Here is a 25,451-nt window from a genome sequence, read left to right as displayed (position 1 = left end):
GGCCGGAGGGAAGAGCAGCGTCAGAGCTCCAGGCCCAGTTAGTGACTACCATAAGGATTCTGGAGAATGCCACACGACTTAAGCCCTTACCTTGGCCCCTCCCTGAGATGCTCCTCAATCTGAAAAGGAGCAATTAAATACCCCTGAGTGCCACCTTCCTCCTCTATGGACTTCTCTGGTGCAAAGGGGAGTTTCTGCACTCCCTCACAGGAGGAGCTGGCACCTTCTGCTCTCAGGACTGAGGCCAGTGGAGGCAGGCATTCAGTTCTTTGGCAGAAGTAGTGAGTGATACTCTGGGAAACCGTGTGGGCTGCTGTGGCTAGAAGCTGCTGTTTCTTGCTGGCTCTGGTCTTCTTACTGCCCTGGGAGGATCCTTTTGTCTTCTTCTCAGGGTAGGCTCCCCCACAATGAGCACTACCTCTTCTGTGCCCAGGAAAGGGCCCACTTTTGTCCTCATCTTGGAGACCGCAAGGCCAGCTTGGAGGCTTCTGCTCACCTCCCGGCACTGGCTCAGGAGTTTGCATCAGGGTCTGAGACTTCCCCATCAGCTCAGTGGCCCTCTGGAATGGGCAGGAGCCTTTGGGGAAGCCAGCTCCCACCCGCTTGGTTTTGAGCTGTGAGGAGTAAGAGGAGGGAAGGCTTAGATACTCAGATCATTAGGGGGTCAGGCTAATAAGAGAAGAGGCCACAGGCAACAAAGGTACAGAGAAGACAAAATGCCCCATGGCTTTTTCTGGCATCCCAGGCCAGGGAAGTGATGCCAGGAGAGGGCAAGTGGCTGTGTCCTACCTGAACCTAGGTTTTAGGTAGATAACAGGATACCACTCACCGAGTACAAATGTGAGGTTGGTGGAATGTCATATTCATTGGGTTCTGGAGGCTCAGTCTTGGCACTGCGGCTCTTGGTGTCACCTCTGTCATACAGCTGCCCATCCTTGGAGGCTTTGTGAATCTCGGCAACCTAAAACACCTGTGGTCAGCCGAGAGGATGGGCTAACCCCCACCAAGGGCTTCCAGGGCCAGAGGGAAGGCAGATGTCCTCTCCTACCCAAGCCCATGGGCACGTTCTGCCCTGCCTGCCTCCTGGCCTACCTTCTTTAGCACGCTGGCCTTGTACAGGTTGGCCATCTTGGCATTTCGGAACATCTCATGCTCCAATTCCACAGCCTTGGCCTGCAGATCAGCTCTGTGGGAAGGAATGAGATAGGTCTGAGCTCTCTCCCTGTGGTCCTACTGGCTTCAGGGCCTGGTAAGGATGGATACAGGGATTCCACAGGACTCTCTGGCATCCTATAGCCTACATCCTTCAGCAGCCAATGGCATCTCTAAGGTACACCAGTGTACCTTCAGGGACTGTCACCCCTGTAGGATGGGTCACACCTAGACAGGAATAGGTTGGAACACTCACCCATCAGTAGTCCCTGCAGCCTGGTGGTTACTGCTCAGAGCCTCCTGCAGAAGACCCAGGCAGTGCTCTCGGGCCTGCGAGGAGAGAGGTCTGGGTCACCAAGCATCAGGGTAGGGGAGGGGCTCTGGGGACAGATAAGGAGCTGTCCTCTTACCTTCACAGTGAGCTTAGGGATCTTCCTGCTGGAAGCCTCTCTCAGGGGACAGTCTTCATCTGGGGAGAGGGTGGGGGTGCTTCCACTTAAACTCCTGCTCTCTGGAGCCCCCCCAACTTCCCATTGAACCATCCATTATTCACATCCCAAGAACAGCTCACAAGTGAAGATTTCTGTACCAACCTGGGGGTATAAATTCTTCTATCTTGGGGTCTTTACCCTGGAAGATGACATGAGGGACCCATGAAGTATCCTGCCCTGCTACAGGACAGCTCCCACCCAGGGCTGGGAAAGGGGCTTGGGAGACTGGGCAGGGGGACCACCTGGGACCTATGTGAGTGTGGAGGTTCCCGTCTCCTTCACCTTGCGCAGGCTCATCTGCTTCTGATAGAAGAGATTCCATTCTTGCTTGTGGGCCTCACCAGTGCCCTCATCCCCGCTCCCTCCAGAACCTTCATCGTACCTAGAGCACAGGCTGAGGGTGAGCAGCTGAGGCCAGGATTTTGCTCTCCTTACTCAGGCCCCTGGCAGGGCAGTAGTACCCCTGACAATGGAAGCTTAGGTAACACTGAGGCCCACCCGCTGGCATAAATCATGAGCCACTCTGGTTGTCATTGGCAACAAGGGAATGACTATTCAGTTCTAGTGGTTTGGGGGTCCTGTCTTCACAGCTCCTCACCTGCTGAAGCCCCCGTAGCCTCTGCGGCCTCCCTCATACAGCTCAGGATCAAAGCCGCTGCTCTGGGAGGGACCAACGTAGGTGCTGCTCCAGCTGCTGCTACGCTCCAAGGCATCCAGCTGCTTCTGCACAGTGGCAGGGTTTTGGCAGTGGTCACAGCCTTTGTTGCAGGCTGGCGGTGCATCGCCAAAGTACTTGGCAATGGCAGCATGGCGGCACCTAGTACAAGTAGTGCCATGGGGGTGAGGGACAGAGGCAAGCCAGAGTTTGTTTAACCCAACACTGGCTTAGTGTCACTATCCAGCACCACCTCAACCACAGGGACTTCAAAAGACGTTCTCTGGTGCTAATTATTTTACAGTTGGTGAATGAGTGCTCCCAACATCACACAGGGGTGGCTGGAAGCCAGGACGTGAACCCTGTCTGGTTACTCCTCTGAGCCCTGGGGTCATGCTCCTCGCTCCACCCTCTGGTGGTCTGGTGGCTAGCTCTCTCCTTCTTATACAGTTCAGGACGCAGCCCATGGAATGATGCTGCCCACAGTTAAGGTGCTTCTTCCCACCTCATTTAACTTAGTCAAGATAATCTATCCGGGTGTGGTGGCGCATGCCTTTAATCCTAGCACTTGGGAGGCAGAGGTAGAAGGATCATCCTGAATTCGAGGCCAGCCTGAGACTGCAGAGTGAATTCCAGGTCTGCTTGGGCTAGAGTGAGACCCTACCTCAAAAAAAAAAAAAAAGAGCTCAGGCTTATCAGTTAAGGCATTGCTTGTGAAGCCTCAGGACCCAGGTTTGGTCCTCCAGAACCCATGTAAGCCAGATACACATGGTGGCACATGCATCTGGAGTTTGTGTGCAGTGGCTAGAGGCTCTAATGTGCCCATTCTCTCTCTCTTCCTCCCTGTCATAAATAAATAAAATTTAAAAAATGTTTTTAAAAAGGAGAGAGCTGGCTGGGCACCCACATTCATCATTCCCTGCTTCCTGACTGTGGCTGCAACGTGTCTATCCATCCTCCTACACCTGCCACCACGCCTTCCCTGCCATGAAGGGCCATATCCCTGGAAGCACAAGGCAAAAGAAACCCTTTCCTTAAGTTGCTTCTTGTCAAATGCAGGAATGACAAGGTAACCCATCAAACTCAATGTCCTTCCCACCCATACTGCAGGAGGGGAAGCCTTGCTGACTGATGGGGAGGTCCTCCTAAGGACATCATTCTTCACCCTTCTCTGGGTAGGACAGACTTCCCTGTCCTCAGGACTATGCTCCACTTGTCTCTTTCCTCCCTCCCTCCCTCCTTTCTATAGCCAAGGCTAGCCTTAAACTCATGGTCCTCCTGCCTTAGCCTCCTGAATTCTCCCCTCTCAACTTCTGCTTGTATCTTCATAAGCCTCCTTCTTGACCCAGTGGGTCCCAACCCTAGGCTGGGGCTGCATGTGACACAGCTCCCCAAGAAATAGCAGGGAAGTAAGAAGTTCTGAGAGCTGACATTGTCCTTAGTCTGTGGTGAAGCCAGGAAGACACAGCCTCGGTGGAATCGCCTCTTACTGAGTCTTCTATTGCCATAACCCCATTACAGTCTCCTTTGGAACAACCAGCCTCTGCCCAAGCTGGTGGCAGGAAGCAGTCTCCACCTGGTCTCTTAACCCTCAGACAGGTGTGGAGCCTGAGAAGAGAAGTGACCCAGAGGCAGGGCTGTCTTGAGTCTCCAATCTTAAGGACAAGAATAACTGGCGCCAACTGCTCTATCTAAAGCTTCTCTCACTGCTTGGGCTCCGACCCCCAAAACCAAGGTTCATGTAACATAACAAAAGCCAACTGTGACCAAGCCCCTAAAGAAGCAGGTTTCCTCATCTGGCTAAGCACAGCCCTGAAGTGGCAGGAGACAGCAGAGGTGGCCACCAGAGGGCTCTCTTACACCCTCCTCCTGCTAGTGGGGAATATAGACCCAAGTTCCCTCTGCTCAAGATTGCGGCCTATATACAGTGGCTGTCCTGTCCTGCCCTGAGAGGCTCTGGCATCCAAGCGGTGTGGCCACACGGTTGGTATCCTCCCTGCCCCCAAGCTCTGATTCACTGGAGTTTTGTGCTCGATTCAATGAGCTCCATTGACTGCAGGGCTGGGCTCAGTTTCTCTCCTGCAGCCTGGGCTGCTGGTGGCACAACCACCAAATGTCAAAGAGCCTGGCCATCGGACAGCCGGGCCAGAAGTGCAGAGACAGCTGTGGCAGAATGAGACCAGCAGTATTCTTTCTCTTAGGAGGAACATGATGCCCCTCACCAAGTAAGCAGGCTACTCCCGGGATTCCCAAATTTCCCCTACAAGCTTATGGATGCGGAGTAACAGAAGGGGCTACCTAGGGGGCCACTTGCAAAGCCTGCCTGCTTGTTTGGGTGGTCCAGTAGCTCCCCGGCTTGGCTTCCTGCTTTGCTGAGAGGACAGAGGGAGGGACTAAGCAGGGAGTGGCCAGAGGAGCACACTGGGGTGGTCTAAGACACAAGCCAAAGGGCTGTCCGGGTTGTGCTGGGGAGCTCAAGAGCCTGGAGAGCGGCTCCACCCTTTTCCCCAGCAGCTCAGACTGAGCCCCCTGGGGTTATTTCCACTGGGACCAGGAGCTAATTGCTTCTGTCATCAGCCCAGTCCCTGGGCCCAGTCCTCAATCCTCACCCAGTCTGGCCCACAGGCAAAAGGGAGAGAAGAGGAGGAGGAAGGAGAAGGCAGGGAGCTGGCAGATCAATGTGGAGTCCACTTCCTCACTGGAAGTGGCACTGAGTACAAAAGTGTAGAGGGCACTCCTGTAAGGGTTCCCTCAGGCTCCCACTATCGACGGTAATTTGACACTTTCATCTCCAGGACGACCAACAACAAAAAAGCCTAGGCTGGCTGTCAGCAGCTAGGAGCTGGTGGTGAAAGGTGCTGGGGGAGAAGCAGTGGGACAGGAAAGTGGCAGCGCCTGGGAAGGAAGAAGAGGCACGCAGAGCTCCAGGTAAGTGGGGCCGGCCGCAAATAACAGGATGGGAGGCATTAAGGGAAAGGCAGCCAGGGTCTCCACCAAGACTGAAGGGTCACAATATACCACGACCACTGAGAGGAATGTCTTGGGGGATACACTTGGTCATTCTCCTAGGGACCTCAGAGACGTCCTGTGCACACCTGAGCTCTCCCTTGCCCTGGGACCCTATGCTAGGGAAGGAGTGGGGGGAGTACTCTGCTCCAAGAGCAACCCTGCAACTGCTGTGTAGCAGAGCTGGGGGTCTGCTGACTTGCCATATCAGTTTAAGCCCTTTCTATTCAATGGCTTTAAAAAGGGCCACATGCCTGCTGAGCCTCTTTTTCCCAGGATTAGGGCTGAGTCCTCCCTGTTCCTGTGCAGGGCAGGGTATGCCTAGCCAGCTCATACCTTCTCAGGATGCAGCAGGACCTGTGGCAGCTCTGCCCACCTGAATCCTGGACAAAAGACAGCAACTTCTATAAATCTTTCAGGGGTTTGGGCTGCTGGCTGCCAGGTGTTCTCAGGTCAGTACCAGCCCAGGGAGGGGTCCCTGCATCTACTCAGATCCCCAGAATCCTCCTCGAGACCCTGTGAAATGACAGGCATGCCTGATTCTAAACCTAGGGCTGGAGGGGAGATGGTGAACATGAACGAGGCTGGGGAGAGATCCAGCAGTTGTTCTACTGCACCACCGCAATGGCGGCCTCCAAACTATTTTTTGGTTCTTCCTTCTTTGGGCACGACCTTGTGAGTAGAGGCTGCTTACCCCCATCTCCTGTCCTCACACTGGAGTTGAGCCCCCCACTCCCGCCTCCCCAGCTGTTCCCTCCAAAGCGAACAAGCCGTTATCTAGCAAGAAACAAAAGCAATCATCCAGGTTTGAAACCGGCGGGCAGGACAAGTATCCTTGGCTAAGTGGGAGCCTGTGAGGGGGCTGGAGGACTTCACTCATGGCACTAGGACGCCGTGGTGGAGGAAGGACTGGACTGGAGCAGTGGCTCCCGGCTAGCCAGGCGAGAGAGGGGCGCAGCAGCGAGCTGTTTCCCTAAGAGCTCACCAGCAGGTGGGTGTCCTGGATCCACAGGACATGGGTATGGGCCCTAAGCTGGCAGGAAGAAGGATGCCCAGCTTCTACAGCTGCAGGCAAGGAACCCGTCCACCTTTAACAGTCACTAAGGCAGGAAATCCTCCTGTCCTGCAAAGCTGCAAGACCAGGGTAGTGGGACTGCCAACGGTTCAAACCTTACTGTCTATTTCAAGCTGGAGCCATGGCAGAGAAGGAGCATACCAAACCCTCAGCACAGAGGGCATCTCTGCCCTGCTGGTCAGCCTTTGGGCCCCACACTCTTCCTACAACTGTCGCTTAGGCTTTATTCAAGCTGCTTCTCAAGCAGGATAAGGCTACATGACAAGAAGCTTTTGGGGGCTATTAGCCCTAACACTGTGCTTATCAGATACAAACACACCGCCAGCTCCCTTCCACATGGGGAGCCTAAAGTTGGACTATCAGTTTTGCAGAGGAAGCAAGGAAGCTGTACCAAGTGGCAGCTGTATGGCCTGAAGGACATCGGCCTGCTCTATGGCAAGAATCTGTGGCCAGAGATGCCATACAAGGGAGCTGCCACAGTTGCAGCTCTGCAGCCTCCCTCTGTCCTACTGCCCTGCCCCCAACAAGCTGTGCCAAGAAGTGCTGTGCAGGCAGCCTGGGCAACAGGCAGACCGTGTTGCAGCCCAGGCTCCTCTCCCAACCCGAGCCTAGGGGATGGATGCCACCATTTGTTCTAGCTGTCCTTCAGGGACCTCTGAGGACCCTAAGAAGATCAAACCAAGACACTCCTAAGCCTGGAGTTGGGAGGAAAACTGGCTCCCCTGCTTTTTAGATGGAAAGCACAGTTTGATGTGTGTTTTGCAATAAAGAGAAAGAGATGGAGGGAAAAAGAGAATAAGAGTGGACACGTCAGGGCTTCTTGCCGCTGCAAGCAAACTCTAGATGCATGTGTCACTTTGTGTAGCCAGCTTTACATAAGTACTGGGGAATTGAACCTGGACCTTCAGGCTTTGCAAGCAAGTGCCTTTAATTGCTGAGTCATCTCTCCAGCCCAGGGTTGTTTTTTTTTTCCTGTTGTTTGTTATTTTTGGGGGTAGGGTCTCACTCTAGCCCAGGCTGACCTGGAGTTCACTATGTAGTCTCAGGCTGGCCTCAAACTCACAGCGATCCTACCTCCACTTCCTGAATACTGGAATTAAAGGTGTGTGCCACCACGCCTGGCAAAAGCAGTGTTATTTACTTTCATTTTATAAATTTTTGCTTATTTTTATTTATTTGAGAGAGGCAGGGGTGGGGGGAGAGACAGAATGGGCACACCAGAGCTTCCAGCCACTGCAAACAAACTCCAGATGTATATGCCACCTTGTGCATCTGGCTTACATGGGTACTGGGGAATCGAGCCTCAAGCTGGGGTTCTTAGGCTTCACAGGCAAACATTTAACCACTAAGCCATCTCTCTAGCCTGAAAACAGTTTTAAAAGGAGTTTAGTGAGGCTGAGATAGAAAGTCTTAAGAAAATACAGAATTATCAGTGGTTCCAGTTGGCTTTCTCTCCCAAACTTGTGAGGGTACTGAGTGAAGAAAAAACAGCCTCAGAGCTTCCCTGCCCACAGCTGGGAACATTAAGGCCTCTCTTCAGCACAGCAGCTGGGGCACATGCCATAGGGTCACCTGACAGCCTCTAGTTATATCGGGCATCAGGCATCTGTCTGTTGGCCTTGCTTTAAATAGCCCACTGGGAAGACGCCTGGGGACCTGCTGGAATGTGCCACTTTCCTCTTTGGAGAACAAGACCCCCCAATTCCCTCTTCCCCCAAGGGCTTTTCTGTTGGATCACAGGCCTAAGCTTGAAATGTTAACATATCAACTTCCAGGTAGACAGAGAGTTCCTTTTCAGCTCTTTGTGGGCAAGGCACTTCTGTTGGCAAAACAGACAAGACCTATTAGGCAGACCCAGGTCAGATCCTAAAGTTGTGTGGCTGGCCAACTCACAGTTCCCAGTGGACTTCCTAGAGAAGCCCTACGTGCAAAGTTATGTTGCTGTTCATGCTGGGTGAGCCACTGCTGGTGTGGACCAACAAGCTTCCCACTGGGAAGTTCAGGTCTACTGGGCATGAATCTGCAGCTCGCCAATGAACTCTGCCTTCCCTGCACAGCAAGTTAACTTCAGCCCACTGCCTTTCTCCCAGCTCTGGAAATCCAGACATTCAGACCTCTCAGCAGGTTCCTGGGGGTCCCAGTACCACAGACTGCTGACTAGCAGATCCTCTTCCCTCCTCCTCCACTCTCTTCCTAGTTTGGGAGTGGCATACAAGTGAGAAAGCACTCCTAACCACCAGGCCCCTGCCTGCTTCCTCTTTTAAGGAGTGTCTCCATTGGGCTGCATGAAGCAATGTGGGCACAAAGCCAATCAGGATGAAAAAGTCAGACCAAGGATAGATGAAGAGAGAGGGGGAAAACAGGTTGCTTCTGAACCATGAGCATACCATTCCTCTAAGGATGAGACCTTGGAATCCTGAGGGTTGGGGGACATAGAAGAAGAGAGGTCATCATCCTTATGCAAGCTTGCTCCACCTGGCCAGAGGCAGTGTCTCCTTCCTGACCAGAAGGGGATGGCCCTATGCTCACAACAGCACAGCATATGAGATCTGTCTGATAAGTACCACATGTATTCTTAAAAAGCTTGGTGTTGGGCTGGAGAGATGGCTTTTAGAGGTTAAGGCATTTGCCTGCAAAGCCAAAGGACCCAAGTTGGATTCCCCAGGACCCATATAATCCAGATGCACAAGGTGGCACATGTGTCTGGAGCTCATTTGCAGAGGGTGTAGGCCCCAGTGCTTCCCTTCTCTTTCTCCCTCTCCCTCTCATAAATAAATAAATGGCTGAAGAGATGGCTCAGCAGTTAAGGCATATGCCTACAGAGCCTAATGACCTGGGTTCAATTCCCCAGTACCCACATAAAGCCAGATGCACAAAGTGGCACATGCACCTGGTGTTCATTTGTAGTGGCTAGAGGCCCTGGCACACCCATATTCATTCTTTCTTTTGCTCTCTTTCTCTTGCTCTTTGCAAATAAGTAAATTAAAATATTTTTTAAAAAGTAAACTTCTTGTAGCGGGGCATGGTAGCACATGCCTTTAATCCCAGCATATGGGAGGCAGAAGTAGGAGGATCACTGAGTTCAAGGCCAGCTTAGGACTACAGAGTGAGTTCAAAGTTAGCCTAGACTAGAGTGAAACCCTACCTCATAAAAACAAAACAAAATAAACAAAAAAGCTTGGTGCTCATCACCCTGGTGGTGATGTTCTGATATCAGCAAGGGCCCAGACCCACAAAGTTGGGTGGGGGAATGACTATGCACAGCTTATATAGGCTTGCAAAGGGCCTGGGGCCTGGTTCCTGGGCAGAGGCCAAGCACACAGACAGTGGCACTGTACCAGGCTACCTTATCTTGTTGCTCAGAGCAAGACAGGACACCATTAAGAGGGTGTGGTAGTAGGAGGATTGCGGAGTCTGAAGCTACCCTGAGACTACATAGTAAATTCCAGGTCATCCTGGAGTGAAACCCTACCTGAGAAGAGAAGAGAAGAGAAGAGAAGAGAAGAGAAGAGAAGAGAAGAGAAGAGAAGAGAAGAGAGGAGAAGAGAGGAGAAGAGAAAAGGTGTGGAGAGTAGAAGAGGCACTGGCTGGGTCCCCTTGCCTTGTGTTTTCTCAGGCCTCAGTGGCCCATGTGTGAAATGAAGATGTCAGGTGTAACAAGCAGTAGCACCCAGGACTCCACCTCCTTGTGCTGGGCAACTGGAATCTATCCTCCTTTGCAGAAATGCACTAACTTGGTGGACAGCACGAGAGAAGCTGGAGTAACTCAGGAAGCCTCAAACTCTGGGGAGAAATCATCGCCTTTTCCACCATGGACTCACTATCTACCTGCTACCCTGGAGGGAAAATGCCCTGTCTAGCTTGTCCATCTTCCTTCAAGACATGTACCAGAAACACCCAGGAATGGGAAGATGATATTCTTGTTTGTAGAGGGTTAATTGACAGGAAGGGGGGGGGGGTGACAGCTTCCAAAGCCAATGATGCCTGCCAGGCCCTACCTAGAGGGTGTTCCTGTGGCCAAGCCCCTTCCAGAGGCTCGTCATCTCTTTTCTCATCTTGTAATCAGAAATGAAAGGATCTGTCCATGCCACAAGAGGAGGAGTGAGGCAGGGTGATTAAAACAGTGTTCTAGAAAGGTAGCTAGAAAAACTACAGAAGGTACGGTATGGGTTGGAGATGTAGCTCAGTGGTACAATAGCATGTAAGAGGTCCTGGATTTCATCCCCCATTAGCACAAGAATGCAAAACACCCCAATAACAAACCGACAAGCCATAAGTATCATGTATTTTGTAGGAAAGAAATTCAGTTGCATGCCAGCTGGTAGCAGAGTTCCTGAAAAACTGTCTGGGAGCCGGAGGTGGTGGCACACACCTTTAATCCCAGCACTCGGGAGGCAGAGGTAGGAGGATCACCATGAGTCCGAGGCCACCCTAAGACTACATAGTGAATTCCAGGTCAGCCTGAGCTAGAGTGAAACCCTACCTCGAAAAGCCAAAAAAAAAAAAAAAACCACAAAAAACTGTCTGAGGAGAGGAGCACACAAGTCCTAAGCATACAAATAGGACTCAGTGGAAATGGGCATAGGTCCAATCTTCTGCAATGCGCCTCAGAGCACTCAGGCAGTCGGAGGACAGTGAGCCCACATACAGGGTAGAGGGCTCTATCACATGATCTGCAGGGTGGTTTTAAACCTGTTACGCCAGGCAGCAATGCTAAGAGTGACAGGCCTTGCAGACCACAACCATCTTAGAGCACCACAACAGAGGGTACCACCTGCCTACTAAATAGCTGAACCAAGCTGGGTGTGGTGGCGCACGCCTTTAATCCCAGCACTCGGGAGGCAGAGGTAGGAGAATCACATAAGTTTGAGGCCACCTTAGACTACATAGTGAATTCCAGGTCAGCTTGAATTAGAGTGAAACCCTACTTCGAAAAACAAAAACAAGGGCTGGAGAGATGGCTTAGCAGTTAAGCGCTTGCCTGTGAAGCCTAAGGACCCTGGTTCAAGGCTCAATTCCTCAGAACCCACCTTAGCCAGATGCACAAGGGGGCGCATGTATCGAGTTCATTTGCAGTGGCTGGAGGCCCTGGCGTGCCCATTCTCTCTCTGTCTCTCTCTCTCAAATAAATTAAAAAAAGAATTTTTTTTTAAAAAGGTCTGACACAAGCCCTGGCCAACCAGCCCCACTCCCAAGACTTAATTTTCTTAGTGAACTGGTTCAGCCTGGGTTGAAACTAGGTTGTCCCTATTTCCTCTTGCTCATAGGACAGGTAGAAGAGGAGAGGAGCCCTGATGCTCAACAGGCTCAAACTCATCAACTCAGCCTAGAGCTTTGCCTAGGGCCTCTCAGGAAGCCCTTAGACAGGAGAAAGCTCTCTGGACAGAGGCCTCTTCTGATTAGGATAGAAGGTCCAAATGCCAAGAAGGGAGGGGTTGGTTGAGCCAGCCCTGGAACTCCTGATCCCATCCTGACAAACAAGACTGCCTAGGGAAATGAGCACTGTGTGGTCCCTTCTTCCTTAAAGGAGAACAAAATGAGCAAAGAAATGAGGCTGGTGGGACACCTTAGAGGACTGTTTCATACCCTTTAAGCCAAAAAGGACGACTACTGCCAATTTTTACTTACAGCTGGTCCCAGCTATAGTTCTATAAACTGTTCTTGGAGCTTGATCCTCCTGTCCATCTCCAACCCCCCCCCCCATGTGAAGCAGGGAAAATGCATCAGTGTGAAGTCCTGAGGCTGATCATTCCATCCCAAGGGCACCTGGGGGAGGTAGCAAGGTCCTGCATGACCCAGGGGCTAGATGGAGAGCTGTCAGCTAAGGCACCCCAGCCAAGCCTGGTGGTGTCTCAAGGCAAAGTAATGTAAACCAAGTCATACCACCTTATGGTCAGAAACCCTCAACAGTATTGGCCTTGGCTGGCAGCCCCTCAAAGTAGGCTCTCAGTCACTCTCATCACTGGCTTTCCTTGCTCTCTGCAGTGCTGGTGAGGTGGGGGCTGAAGGCAGCTACTGAACACAAACCTCCAAGCCTCCCTCCTCTTCCTCTCCCTGTGAGCCACCAGGGGTACACAGGAGAGACCTGTCAAACCTGTTCTACGGGCTGCTGTAGGAGAGAGGTTGGCTCACTAGTGATGCCTCACAACCTGTAAGCCAGCTCTGTGGGGACTCTGCCTGTCTTGTCACAGACCACAGGAGCCCCAGCAACATGGCAGTCAGTGACTTGGAGCAGGAGGTGCGCTCTGTGGGTGAGAGGCTGCTGCTGAAGTTGCAAGGACTGCCCCAGGCAGAGCCTGTGGAGCTTGTGGCCTTCTCCATCCTCGTCATTTTCACAGGCAAGTGGAATACCTGCACCTTCCCCCCTTCGCCCTGTCCCCTCAGTGCCCCATGGGAGGGGAACCAGACCATGCAGCTATGGAGGGCTGGAAGGTATCCTCCAGATAAGGGAAAAAATAGTTGTCCTTTGGGGGAAGCCAAGGGATTTCCCCATATCCTCTGATATTACCCCAGTGATGGCAGTTTTAGGAACTGGGAACCACCTGTTGTTAACCCATGGATGAAGGAAGCCAAGCTTGGGCAACAGAGGAGATGACAGTGTAGAGATCAAGGGCTGTGTCCAGCATAGACCCATCAGCCTCTCAGGTCCTACAGGAGGAGGGGAAACACACCTCCAGGGGTTTTCTTCAGAAGGAGGGCAGGCATCCTCTCCCTCCCAGCCCCTCAGCTCCGGGTGTCTCCATTTTTCAGGTACTGTCTTGCTGCTGCTGCTGATAGCCTGCAGCTACTGCTGCGCACACTGCTGCTGCCCCGAGCGGAAAGGCAGGAGGGTCCAGGTGCGGCCCATGTCTCCCCCATGAGGGACAGGAGCAGTGAGATGCCCGCAAAGAAGGTGGACAAGAGTGTTCCAGAGTTGTGACACACAAGCTGTCAGCCTGGCCCTGCGACCCTCACCCCTCTGGACAAAGATTGCCTGGCCCCAGCTCTGGCCCTGTCAAGGTCCTGGTACATAAGAAACCAAAGGCTGATAGAGGCACAAAACTCCATTTGCCCGTGGACACTGGGTGCTAAGGAAGAGACAACTGTCACAAGCCACTCAGGTCCTCTGCTAATCTGCACTTTTTAACAAGACAGGGGACTTGTTAAACAAGTTAACAAGATAGGGGTCCTCATACTTTTCTGGGGAACAGCACATACCTGAGGGGTGCCCTTGGTACTCTGCTGATTTATTCCAAAGAGAAGCAAACCAATCAGGGTGACTTTGTGCAATATGTACTGGATCCTAAAACCCCACCAGAAGGGAAATGTGTCAGTATTCTAGCAAGAATGTGCCTGCTTATTTCCAAGTAAAAGCTTTCTGGTTATGTGGTTCTGAGTGTGGGCTGGGCTCTGTGCATAAAGAGGGCAGAGCCGGAGCAAGGGCAAGGCCAGTGACTGTTCTTTCCAGGCTGCTGCCTCCCTGTGCCCATGAAAACTGGAAAATAACACAGAGAGGAATGCCACACAGGTGGCAATGTCATGGGGCCAGCAGAGGAGCACGGTGACATTCCTGTCTTACATTAGCTGCTAACAAGCCCCAGCTGCCAGGCTGTTTGCCCCAGAGTGGGTGGCTGCACCCAGGAGTGCCACTTAGCAGTTCTCATTGCCCTAACTTCTGCCTGAACAGTGCACACTAGCAGGCTCAGCCCACTGGATCCTTCAAAATTTCTTTAGTCAGAGACACAAGGTAAGGCCACTCAGATCACCTGCATTCAGACCCTTTGGTCCTATTCTCATGTGTGTGCTATCTGGGCTCACACCTTCAGCTGCTACTTACTAATTAAGTCACTCAATCTTCTGAAGCCAGAAGAGATGGAGCAATCCTGGTACCTGCTCCCTGGGAGACGCTGGGATAAACCAAGATGGCCATGGACACGTACTGCTACGAGCTGTCCTCGTTCTTCTCAACAGGGAGACAACACATAGTACACGGGCCCATTTTAAACACTGGAGCTGCTGAAACACATTCCTGCCTACTTCCCTTCAGTTTACTTTCTCTTCCAAACCTACAGCTATAAATCTAGAAACCAGGGGAGTGCAGGCATTCAGGTGAAGCTCCATATATGCCAACAGAGCCAGGACAGAGTTTTCCATGATGTCCCACACTAGCTCTCCAGCCACAGGAGCTCTGTAATTTCCCATGTACTTTTGTCTCCTAAACTGATGCAACCCACCATCATTAGCTGGCAATCCAGACCACAGGGCAAGGACAAGCAGGCAGGAGTCCTCACTGACTGGGTTGACTTGGTGTCCACAGACTTGTCTGACAGGTTTGGGTTAAAGATTGTAGAAAGAACATGTTTAAATGAAAGAAACCGAAGAATCTGTCCTTAGCTTCCCCAAACTAGGATTCAGAATGACGATGACGAGAAAGAAGCTGAATTTCACAGAGCTTGTAAGTGTCCAGGTCTTCCTTTTTTATTTTTCTTTATGGCAATGGGACTAGACCTAGGGCTTCATGCATACTATTAAGTCCTCCTTCCCCAGCTCCCTGTATTATTACTATTTTCTTGAGGCAAGGTCTCATTATGTAGCTCAGGCTGGCCCCCAGTTCATGATTCTATTGCCTCACCCTCCCAATTACTGGGATTACAGATATGTGTCGTTGTGACTGGCTTGTCTTAAACATTTTTGGGGTGGGGTAGTAGTCAATTTCACTGTGTAGCCTGTCTGGCCTGGAACTCCAAGCTGGCCTCAGACTCAGGACTATATCTCCTAACTCTGCCTCCACACTGTAACAGGCATGTACCACAAGCATGTGCTTGGCTTTAAATTTTTGTTTTGTTTTGTTTTCTTGAGGTAGGGTCTCACTCTGGCCCAGGCTGACCTGGAATTCACTATATAGTCTCAGGGTGGCCTTGAACTCATGGTGACCCTCCTACCTCTGCCTCCCAAGTGCTGGGACCAGTGGCTTTTAAAATGTTTATTTATTAGCCAGGTGTAATGGCACTTGCCTTTAATCCCAGGACTTGGGAGGCAGAGGTAGGAGGATCGCCGTGACTTCAAGGCCACCCTGAGACTATATAGTGAATTCCAGGTCCGTCCTGGGCTAGAGCAAGATTCTACCTCAAAAAATAAGAACAAGGGCTGGAGAGATGGCTTAGCAATTAAGTGCTTGCCCACAAAGGCCCAAAGTGAGGTCATGGGAAGAGATTGAGTAAAGGAAAGGTAGAGGGAGGGCTAATCAAAATCTAAGAGGATGCAAATAAATCATATGGAATCCTCCGATTTTGGACAATGGAACACTCAGGAGCCATAGATCGTTGTTAGAAAATTTTCAGTGCCAGGGATGGGATACCTCCAGTGAGTTGTTGGCCAGGGAGGTCCCTGATGCCCCCACAACATTATAGGCCATTGCCGAGGCTCTTGGCTTCCCACCAGGAATAGATGGTAAGACCCTACTGCTGAAGACTCCACATACTTGGGCTGCAAGGCCACTGAGAAATCCCACTGGAACTGAGCTGATAACTTCCTCCATGTAGACCAGCTGACAGAAAGCTGGAAGAAGCCATTCTACAGGTAGTTCAATGGGAGAAAGAGATACCACCAGTGAAGATACTCAACAGTGGATCCTGCAAGCCTTATAATTGGCCAGCCCGCCCAAATGAGCCAACGGGTGCAACAGTGGCACGTCTGTCATGGTGGAAACCAACTGCCCTCCAACTGGACTGGAGGCCCACTCCATTGGGGGGGGGGGGGAGACACATCCCTGATAGTGAAAACTTAAACCAGGGGTAGTCATGAGTCCTAGGGGTGTAACATTTGCTGATGTCTAGAAAAATGTATATACTATGCTTATCAAACTGCCCAGTAAGCACTTCTCTTAATATTTATAACCTTATATTAACGCCACTCTCACTTTGGGTAGAGAATCTTTTCTTTTCAGATGGCAGTGACCTTGGGATGACTCAGAAGGTATCATAGTGCTGGAAAAAAGTGACTGGAGTACTGACTAACATCTCGATTACACCTTCCAAGGCTCAGGGTCTAATGTGGAAGAGGTGGCAGAAAGAATGTAAGAGCCAAAGGAAGGGTAGGACTCCTTACAACTTGCTCCCTCCATACATAAAATGGCCTGGATATCCATGACCTCAGAGTGTCTGACACTACCTACTCAAGACCATCACAACAGGAGGAAAAGATCATGACATCAAAATAAAAGAGAGACTGATTGAGATGGGGAGGGGATAGGATGGAGAATGGAATTTCAAAGGGGAAAGTGTGGGGGGGAGGGAGGGTATTACCATGGGATATTTTTTATAATCATGGAAAATATTAATAAAAATTGAGAAAAAATAAAATAAAATAAATAAAAATAAGAACAAGGGCTGGAGAGATGGCTTAGCAGTTAAGTGTTTGCCTGTGAAGCCTAAGGATCCCAGTTCGAGGCTCAGTTCCCCAGGACCCACATTAGCCAGATGCACAAGGGAATGCATGCATCTGGAGTTCGTATGCAGTGGCTGGGAGCCCTGGCGTGCCCATTCTCTCTCTCTCTGCCTCTTTCTCTCTCTGTCTGTTGCTCTCAAATAATAAACAAAAAAAATTAAAAAATAAGAACAAAAAAAAATTTATTTGCAAGCAGAGACAGAAACTATGGGCATGCCAGAGCCTCTTGCTGCTACAAACTCCAGATGTATGTGCCAAGTTGTGCATCTGGCTTTACAGTGGATATTGGGACATCAAATCTGGGTCAACAGGCTTTACAAGCAAGTGCCTTTAACTGCTGAGCCATCCCCCCACCCCTGGCTGCTGCTGCTGCTGCTTTTTTTTTTTTTTTTTTTTTGAGGTAGGTTTTCACTCTAGTCTAGGCTGACCTGGAATTCACTATGTAGTCTCAGGGTGGCCTCAAACTCACGGTGATCCTCCTACCTCTGCTTCCCGAGTGCTGGGATTAAAGGCGTGCGCCACCACGACCAGCTGTCTTCTCTTTTAAACACTTGTGGCATATATAAGCATATGTAGTCATACCTTAATGGTGTAGAGATGTTACTCTGCCCGCGTAGAGATGAGGAAATTGGGCCTTAGGTGATACTTGGTCATTTGTCCAAGTTCAACCATCTAAAAAGTGCAGAATCAGCCTCTGGGCAAAGCCACGCCCAGGGTAAGAGGCCTCTGGGGCCTGAGACAGAAGATGGATTCCATTATCTCCATTAACCAACCTTACATCCACACCCAAAGTGTGTCTCAAAATTGCTTCCACATGAGTAGGTGGGAACCAATAGGTAACAGCTGGCATGGGACCCAACTAGATGTCCCCCAAAACCCCTAGGGCCAGTGGAAGGAAAGAAAGCCTTGTAGTTTTCTCTCCCAGCACTATCAGCTAAAGGGTCGTGGAAGCCTCCGTTCTGAAGAAACAGCCCACTTCTTTTCTGACTCTTCCTTAAGCCAGGTTTCATCAGCATCCAGAACGCCCTCCTGGAAGGTGGCTAAGGCTAGTTCCTAGTCTCTCTGCAGAGCAGTGGGCACCTTGGACAGCCCTAGACATGGACAGAACAAGTAGCAGGTGCCTGCCCCATGCCAGCCAGCATTTAACTGCTAGATCCAAATGTGAGGTAAGGCTGTCTCTATCTACCCTATTCAGATGGTCTAAAAGCAGCCCAGCACACTCCTGGGATGGGCAGTTTCGGGTCTTCCTTAGAGAGAAGGCAGATATTCCCTCACTGTGGGAAAAGAAACATTCACTGAAGACTGCCTGAACACTGCTGGCAGCTACAGATATCAGGCTGCTTCAGGCCTAGGGAAGGTCCAAATGGCTGTTACGCAGTCCACAATATCCTAGGCCAAGCCACCACAGTGCACAGTTCCACATGATTTCACCAGCCTTCTTGGCCACCTTCCCCCACCATGGCCTCTGTTCTACCAGTGTCTGCTCTCAGCTCCTCAAAAGGGCTATGCTCCAAAGTGGCACATGCTTCTGGAGTTCGTTTGCAGTGGTAGGAGGTCTTGGGGAACCCATAGTCTCTCTCAAATTAATTAATAAATAAATTTAAAAATTTTTAAATTATTTTATTTATTTGCAAGCAGAGAGAGAGAGAGAGAGAGAGAGAGAGAGAGAGAGAGAGAGAGAGAGAGAGGAGACAGACAGAGAGAGAATGGGTGCACCAGGGCCTCCAGCCACTGCAAACGAACTCCAGATTTATGTGCCCCCTTGTGCATCTGGCTTACATGGGTCCTGGGGAATTTAACCTGGATACTTTGGCTTTGCAGGCAAACACTTTAACCACTAAACCATCTCTCCAGCCCTTTTTGTCTGTTTGTTTGTTTTGAGGTAGGGTCTAGCCCAAGCTGATCTGGAATTTGCTATGTAGTCTCAGGATGGCCTTAAACTTATGGAAATTCTCCTACCTCTGCCTCCCAAATGCTGGGTGTAAAAGTGTAGTTCACCATACCCATCTTAAACAAATGTTTTTAAAGGGCTGTGCTCGCTCCACACTGAAGACCTTGGTGCTTGCATATTATACTTAATCACAAACTACCATGAAGTCAAAGCAAAAATCACCTTAGCAAAACTTGACAGAGCAAAGAAACATTTTCTCCTAATGTTCAAATGTTAACATTTTAATATCATCACAACATAAATTGGTAATACAAATTTCAGATCAAAAAACTGTGGGGGCTGGAGAGATAACTTAGAGGTTAAGTGCTTGCCTGTGAAGCCTAAGGATCCCGGTCAGAGGTTTGATTCCCCAGGACCCACATAAGCCAGATGCACAAGGTAAATAAATAAAATAAAAGTGGACAAATTACTGCTATGTTGAAAACACAGTTTTCTCCTTGGTCCCTGTTAATACCAAAGAAAGCTGCCCCTAACTCACACAGACTTCACGACTACTTACACATCACTTCCTCACAGGGAAGGCCCTCAGCTCACAGACCAGATTAGACCACCTGTGCCGGCAGCATCCTCTCCAATTCCCCTCATCTCATTCTCTTCATAGTAACCATGACAGCAGAATGTTAACTGAAAAAGCCAAGTAGGGGCTGGAGAGATGGCACAGTGGTTGAAGGCACTTACTTGCAAACCTGATGGCCTGGGTTCTATTCCACAATACTCACATGGACCCAGATGCACAAAGTGATGCATGCATCTGGAGTTCAGCTGCAGTGGCAGAGACCCTGGTACACCCATACTCTCTGTGTCTGCCTCTTTCTCAAGTAAATAAAAATATTTAAAAAGAAAAAAAAGAAAAAGCTGAGCCAGGCATGGTAGTGCATGCCTTTGATCCCACCACTTGAGAGGCAGAGGTAGGAGTTCAAGGACAGCCTGGGCTAGAGCAAGACCCCACCTCAAGAAACCAAAACAAAACAGTCAAGTAAAAGAACTTTCCTAGAATGAAATGCATTCTCTACATAGCTCATTTTTAGTGGAACCTGACATGCATGTTCACTGGCTCCTTTCAGGAGTGGGACTGAGTTCTTTCTCTGAGTGTGGGCTTGCTGATTTGCATTTCTGTGTATCAATTTTGTAGTTTTTGCTTTCATTAAGAGTAGAAAAAGAAAGGCTGGAGAGATGGCTTAGTGGTTAAGGCACTTGCCTGCAAAGCCCAAGAACTCATGTTCAACTCTCCAGGTCCCACGTAAAATGCACAAGGTGACACAAGGTCGCACATGCACACAAGGTGGCACACACATCTGGAGTTCAACTTCAGTGGCTGGAGGCCCTGGTGTGCCAATTCTCATTCTCTTGCTCTCTCATAAAAAGAGAAGAAAAGAGGCTGGGTGTGGTGAAGCACACCTTTAATCCCAACACTCAGAAGGCAGAGGTAAGAGGATCATGGTGAGTTTGAGGGCAGCCTGAGTGAATTCCAGATCAGCCTGAGCTAGAAAGAAACCCCCCTACCTGGAAAAAGACAGAGAGAGAGAATAGAAAAAGAACTTGCAGACATGTGCAAAGGAATCTGAGTGTGAAATGTCACCAGTTTTATAAAGCAGGCCAATGTCCCAATGTTTAGGTAGCATGTCTGAACCTCTTTTTACAGAAATACTGAATGATTCCAAAGTGACACATAGTCTTTATAGAAATAACAACTTTGATTACTCTGAGAAATGAACACAGTGCTTCAGAGCTCAGGCTCTGTACAGCTGGCTCTAAACTCCACCCTGTCCTTGAGTGAGTTGCTTAACCTCTCTGAGCCTGTTCCCAATCTACCAAACTGCAGTTTCAGCTACTACTGCCTCATGTGTTTATGCCATGTCACACTGCATTTTATAACTACAATAACAAGTACAACTACCATAAACCGGTTTGGGAATAAACAACTGCCTCTTGATAAGAACCTGACTTAACTAATGAAGCAAAAGTGCCAGGGTGTGCCAGATACCAGCCTGCTGCTGTGTGTATCTGGCATGCCAGGGACATTAGTCAGCGAGTTTTACACAAGGAAGTGGAAAGCATCAGGTGAACTAGGGGTCAAACCAGCCCAGGACAGTAAAGCATGTTTTACTGAACTTGCTCATCACCTCTTTAACCTCCTTGGCTATACCTGAGGAGTCACTGTGGGAGGAAACAACACAGTACCCTAGCATCCCAGAGGTTAATGTAAGGAGACCTTTCTCGAAGCTCCCAGTCGACTGTAATAGCAGGGTTGAGCCTGTCTGCTACAGCATGAGCTCTCATGACGGGACACAGTGCCAGGCAGTTCCTGGCAGCATACAACCCACACCACCCAGATTTTAAAGGAGATAATGGCTTTCTCTCACACACCCGGCTATAAATGTTTTTTTAAAAATAAAAAATAAAGCTGGGCGTGGTGGCGCATACGTTTAATCCCAGCACTCGGGAGGCAGAGGTAGCAGGATTGCTATGAGTTCGAGGCCATCCTGAGATTACATACTAAATTCCAGGTCAGCCTGAGCTAGAGTGAGACCCTACCTCAATAAATAAATAAATAAATAAATAAATAAATGAAAGGAGACGATTGTGGCTACCAGGTTTCCAGCACAGTGCACGCTTTGTTCCCCCCTTCTAGCTTTTCTATCTCACTAGGGAAGACGTAGAGCAGCTGAGGTGGTGCTTGAGGCAGGCAGAGGAAGAAGACAGGCTCCAATGGTGATTAAGCACTCCTACTCAGAAACGCACTCCAGGAGGCACCAGCCAGAGCTGCAGTTAATCGTTCATCCAAACCACAGGATGTGATGCCCTCCGAAGCTCTGGGTAGGTCCTGTCAGCACAGGTCATATCTGGACTAAGAGCCAAGAGGCAGCTGTGCACAGGGGAGGTGGACAGGTGACCTGGGGCATAGGCCCTGCATCTAGTCTCTTCCTTCACCCCCACTCTAAGTTGGACTTCTCCCAGTTCAGACTTCTTAACCGGTTTTTTTTTTGTTTGTTTGTTTTTGTTGTTGTTGCTGTGTGTGTGTGTTGTTAGTTCAAGGTAAGGTTTCACTCTAGCCCAGATTGACCGGGAATTCACTATGTAGTCTCAGTCTGGCCTCAAATTCACAGTGATCCTCCTACCTCTGCCTCCCAAGAGCTGGGATTAAATCAATGTGTCACCATGCCCGACAGAAAGAGAGAAAGAGAAAGAGAGAAGGGGCGCACCAGGGCCTCTAGATGCTGCAAACAAACTCCAGAATCATGTGCCCCCTTGTGAATTAGGTTTTATGTGAGTACTGGGGAATTGAACTCAGGTCATTAGGCTTTGCAGGCAAGCACCTGGACCCCTGAACCTTCTCTCCAGCCCTAAACTATGTTGTGACTCTCTCCCCAGTGGCATCACAAAAGGACAGAATGCTGCTGAGAAGAACATAAGGGCAAAAAGGGAGTGTCGGTTGCCAGGAAACCAGCCCTAGCCAACCTTTGCTATGATGGCAGCAGTGAAGGTCTGTTCAGAGCTACTTGGTAATGTTTGATGCCCTTTCTACCCAACAGTCACTTTGAGTCCTGGGTAAAGCTGTGGTCACCTGGCAGCCTCTTTAGCCTGGGCTCCCTAAAAGTGTAGGGCCACCCAGGAAGGTAACAACTTGAATATGCCTTTGCCTTGTGAGACGGGTGAGCAGCAGGTCAGGTAAAGGCTTTTCCCTCTTCAACTAGCTCCACGTTGGCAGCTACTGATCCCAGCTCCATTTCCAGAACATGGCTAGACTCGCAGTTTTCCAAGGACATTTACTGAGGCCTGAGCCACTCTCTGCTCTTATACTTGGTTTTGAACGGGGTCTTCCTATGTTTCCCAGGCTGGCCTGTAACTCCTAGGCTCAAGCAATCATCCTGTTTCAGCCTTTAAAGGAGCTCTCTTTCTCTCTCTAAAAATAATTAACTAATTAATTACATGAAATGAAAAGGGCGTAGTGGCTAAGATGCTTGCCTGTAAAGCCTAAGGACCCATGCTTGACTCTCCAGATCCCAAGTAAGCCAGACACACGAAAGTGAGGCAAGCACAAGGTCACACATGCCCGCTAGGTGGCACAAGAATCTAGAGTTCAATTTCAATGGTTGAGGCCCTGGCACACCAATTCTTTCTCTAAAAAAAATAATGAATTAAAAAAAAGCCGAGACTATAGGTGCATACTCCATTACCCGCTGATCTTACAAAATACCTCCCAAACAGTTGGTAGCTGGGGCAGGAAAAACAGAGAGATCTTAAAGGCAGATATTTTAGATTCTACCTGGAAAGACCTCAGCTCATGCCAGGCTGCTCAGAAAAGAACTGGAGACTCCAGAGGCAGCCTCCAGAAAGGATAACACGTACCCTACCAAAGAAACTGACTGCTAGAGGCTTTGTTCCCTCAGTGTCCACCAGCCACAGAGAAAGACAGCTACCCACTGTGATTACACAGAGGTCGAGATTAATGGTGTGCTGTGCAGGCTGGGAACATGGCCTTCTGGGACCTCTGTACTCAGGGAATCTGTTTCCCTTTTTCCAGGTTTATGTGGGTCAAATGTTGCCCAGAAGATGTGGAATGAAGAGTTCTGGCAGAACCCCTGGGATCTGGGGGCCTTGATAGTGATTGGTTTGTTCATCTTCATGTTCCTATTCTTTATCCTGTTTGCTGTTGTGTTTGGTTGTCTCTATCGGGAGGAAGAGACCAAGCCTGAAGAGGACTGACCTGACTTCCAGGGGGCTGAGAAGGCAGCAGGAAAAGGGGGCTGCTCTGCTTATCTCATACCTGCAGTGGGCCATCCTGAGTCCTCTGTGGCTCAGAAAGCAGAGGTCAAGTACTGGATCTGACTTAGGGATTGGTCTGACAGCAAGACAGGAAGGCTGGTCTGATACCAATTCTCTATCTCCCACCCTGCTGCCAGCAAGCAACAAGCAAGCACATGGAGGTCTCTCTTATGCCTCAGGTGAGAGCAGCAGTGGCTAACAAGGTCCTCTCACAGGTTCCCTGACCAGCCAGCAACTCTGCAAGTCCTTGACAGAGGAGGACACAAAATCACCAGATGAAGTAAAAACTCCTTTTTAAAACCAACTCGTGAGCATTCATTTCTATATAGCTATGGTTACCACAGCCAGCTTGCCTAGCAAAACTCCCTGAGGCCTGCATGTCTTCATAGGGTCTGGCCCTCTAAGCAGCAGAAACAGTTCTCCAGGTTTTTTTGCCAGCTATTTGGCACATATCCCTGGGTTCTTAGCATAACTTTCAGTTCCTAAATAAGTGTATTTTTTCCCTGCCACAGGGCCTCTATATATGCTATATATTCCTTTGGCTAGAATGACCTCTTTCATATACAGCACCTCAGGGGAACCCCCCTTTCCCCCTAGGGTTGGGTAGGACTACCATTGTTCTCAAAGCACCATTCAAAGCCCTTCCCTGAGTAGTTGCTTTTTTTTTTTTTTTTTTCCTGCAAGGGGGAGAAAGAGAAAGAGAACGAATATGGGTGCACCAGGGCCTGTAGTGGCTGCAAACAAACTCCAGGTGCATGAGCCACTTTGTGCTTCTGGCTTTACGTGGGTACTGGGGAATCAAACTCCAGTAGTTAGGCTTTCTGAGCAAGTTCCTTAACTGCTGAACCATCTTGTCAGCCTAGTAGTTTCTTGTTTTGTTTTGTTTTAATTTTTAAAATATATTTTATTTATTTATTTATTTATTTAAGAGAGAGAAAGGGGCAGAGAGAGGGAGAGAGAAAATGAATGAGAATGGGCACGCTAGGGCCTCCAGGCACTGCAAATGAACTCCAGATGCATGCACCCCATTGTACATCTGGCTTATGTGAGTCCTGGAGAATTGTACTGGGATCATTTGGCTTTGGCAGGCAAAGACCTTAACCACTAAGCCATCTCTCCAGCCCTGCCCCTCTTTTTTTTGTGTGTGTATATGTGTTTCTTTTTTCTTTTCTTTTTCTTTCTTTCTTTCTTTTTTTTGTAGGTCTTACTCTAGCCCAGGCTGACCTGAAATTCACTATGTAGTACCAGGCTGGCCTCGTACTCATGGTCTCATGGTGATCTTCCTACCTCTGCCTTCTGAGGGTTGGGATTAAAGGCATGTACCAGCATGCCTGGCTAGTAGTTGGATTTTTTAAATATGATTATTTGACAAGTACTTGTGTTCCCCATGAGATAAGTGCCACATTGTGTCCCTGTGGTCAGTGTGCTTGGCACAGAGTTGTCATCAATATTTGCTGGTTGAATAAATGACTGGGTGACCAAATGAGCACACAGATGGACAAATGGAGGCTGCGGCCTATGGGGCTTCCCAGGAGACAGTTCAACCCAGGTCCAAACACAGAGCTCTTCTTGCATCCTGAAGTGCCCAGACTGCCAGACCAGAGGCAGCTCTAAGCCTAGTAGTAAGTGTTCCTGTAACACTAAGAGGTAAAATGCGGTCATGAATAATGTGTTCGTGGCTGCAGCCCAGAGAAAGAGGCTACACAGCAGAGGTGAGATGAAAACCGCTGCCTGCCCCACCCTGGCCTCACTTGTAACTGACTTGAGTATCTTTTCTATTGACCTAACACTCCTCCTACCACATCCCACCCCCTACAGCAGCTTCCTTTTAGAAATGTACCCACTTCAGCTGAGCCAACCCCACTGTTTGGTCCTTTACTGCCAGGTGGCTTTCCTAAGGAACACTGCTGGGAACAGCCATCTCAACCT

The 25,451-nt window shown here is 49.7% G+C and overlaps 3 protein-coding genes across 6 annotated transcripts in view; 2 read left to right on the top strand and 1 right to left on the bottom strand.

Moving 5' to 3' along the window:
• The window catches only part of Recql5 (RecQ like helicase 5), a 53,042-nt gene that overhangs the window by 1,494 nt on the left and 26,097 nt on the right, over window positions 1-25,451 (bottom strand). For 2 of the 3 annotated variants that reach the window (XM_045159065.1, XM_045159064.1), the window contains 8 exons: window positions 2,242-2,460; window positions 1,926-2,025; window positions 1,746-1,782; window positions 1,563-1,621; window positions 1,409-1,482; window positions 1,093-1,186; window positions 830-961; window positions 91-614 (listed from right to left, as the gene is read on the bottom strand). In XM_045159065.1, coding sequence (XP_045015000.1) covers window positions 91-614; window positions 830-961; window positions 1,093-1,186; window positions 1,409-1,482; window positions 1,563-1,621; window positions 1,746-1,782; window positions 1,926-2,025; window positions 2,242-2,460 — 1,239 coding nt within the window. Of the gene's footprint in view, window positions 1-90; window positions 615-829; window positions 962-1,092; window positions 1,187-1,408; window positions 1,483-1,562; window positions 1,622-1,745; window positions 1,783-1,925; window positions 2,026-2,241; window positions 2,461-25,451 lie in introns of those variants that run through there. The other variant, XR_006638940.1, reaches the window with a different exon arrangement.
• Window positions 5,089-13,747, top strand: Smim5 (small integral membrane protein 5). Of its 2 annotated transcripts, XM_045159066.1 has the most exons (4): window positions 5,136-5,226; window positions 10,674-10,779; window positions 12,571-12,717; window positions 13,130-13,747. In XM_045159066.1, exons 3-4 carry the CDS (start codon window positions 12,591-12,593, stop codon window positions 13,237-13,239), a joined length of 237 nt encoding a protein of 78 aa, XP_045015001.1. In that variant the 5' UTR covers window positions 5,136-5,226; window positions 10,674-10,779; window positions 12,571-12,590; the 3' UTR covers window positions 13,240-13,747. The 2 variants fall into 2 exon arrangements, with proteins under 2 accessions (XP_004655740.1, XP_045015001.1); XM_004655683.2 differs by lacking the exon at window positions 10,674-10,779 and having other exon boundaries at window positions 5,089-5,226.
• Window positions 5,093-23,794, top strand: Smim6 (small integral membrane protein 6). The gene is made up of 3 exons (XM_045159067.1): window positions 5,093-5,226; window positions 22,128-22,239; window positions 23,281-23,794. The coding sequence occupies exon 3, from the start codon at window positions 23,310-23,312 to the stop codon at window positions 23,460-23,462; it is 153 nt and encodes a 50-aa protein (XP_045015002.1). The 5' UTR covers window positions 5,093-5,226; window positions 22,128-22,239; window positions 23,281-23,309; the 3' UTR covers window positions 23,463-23,794.

Source organism: Jaculus jaculus, chromosome 9 (genome assembly GCF_020740685.1).
Source record: "Jaculus jaculus isolate mJacJac1 chromosome 9, mJacJac1.mat.Y.cur, whole genome shotgun sequence".
Lineage (NCBI taxonomy): Eukaryota > Metazoa > Chordata > Mammalia > Rodentia > Dipodidae > Jaculus > Jaculus jaculus.
This window is presented reverse-complemented; position numbering and strand designations above follow the sequence as displayed.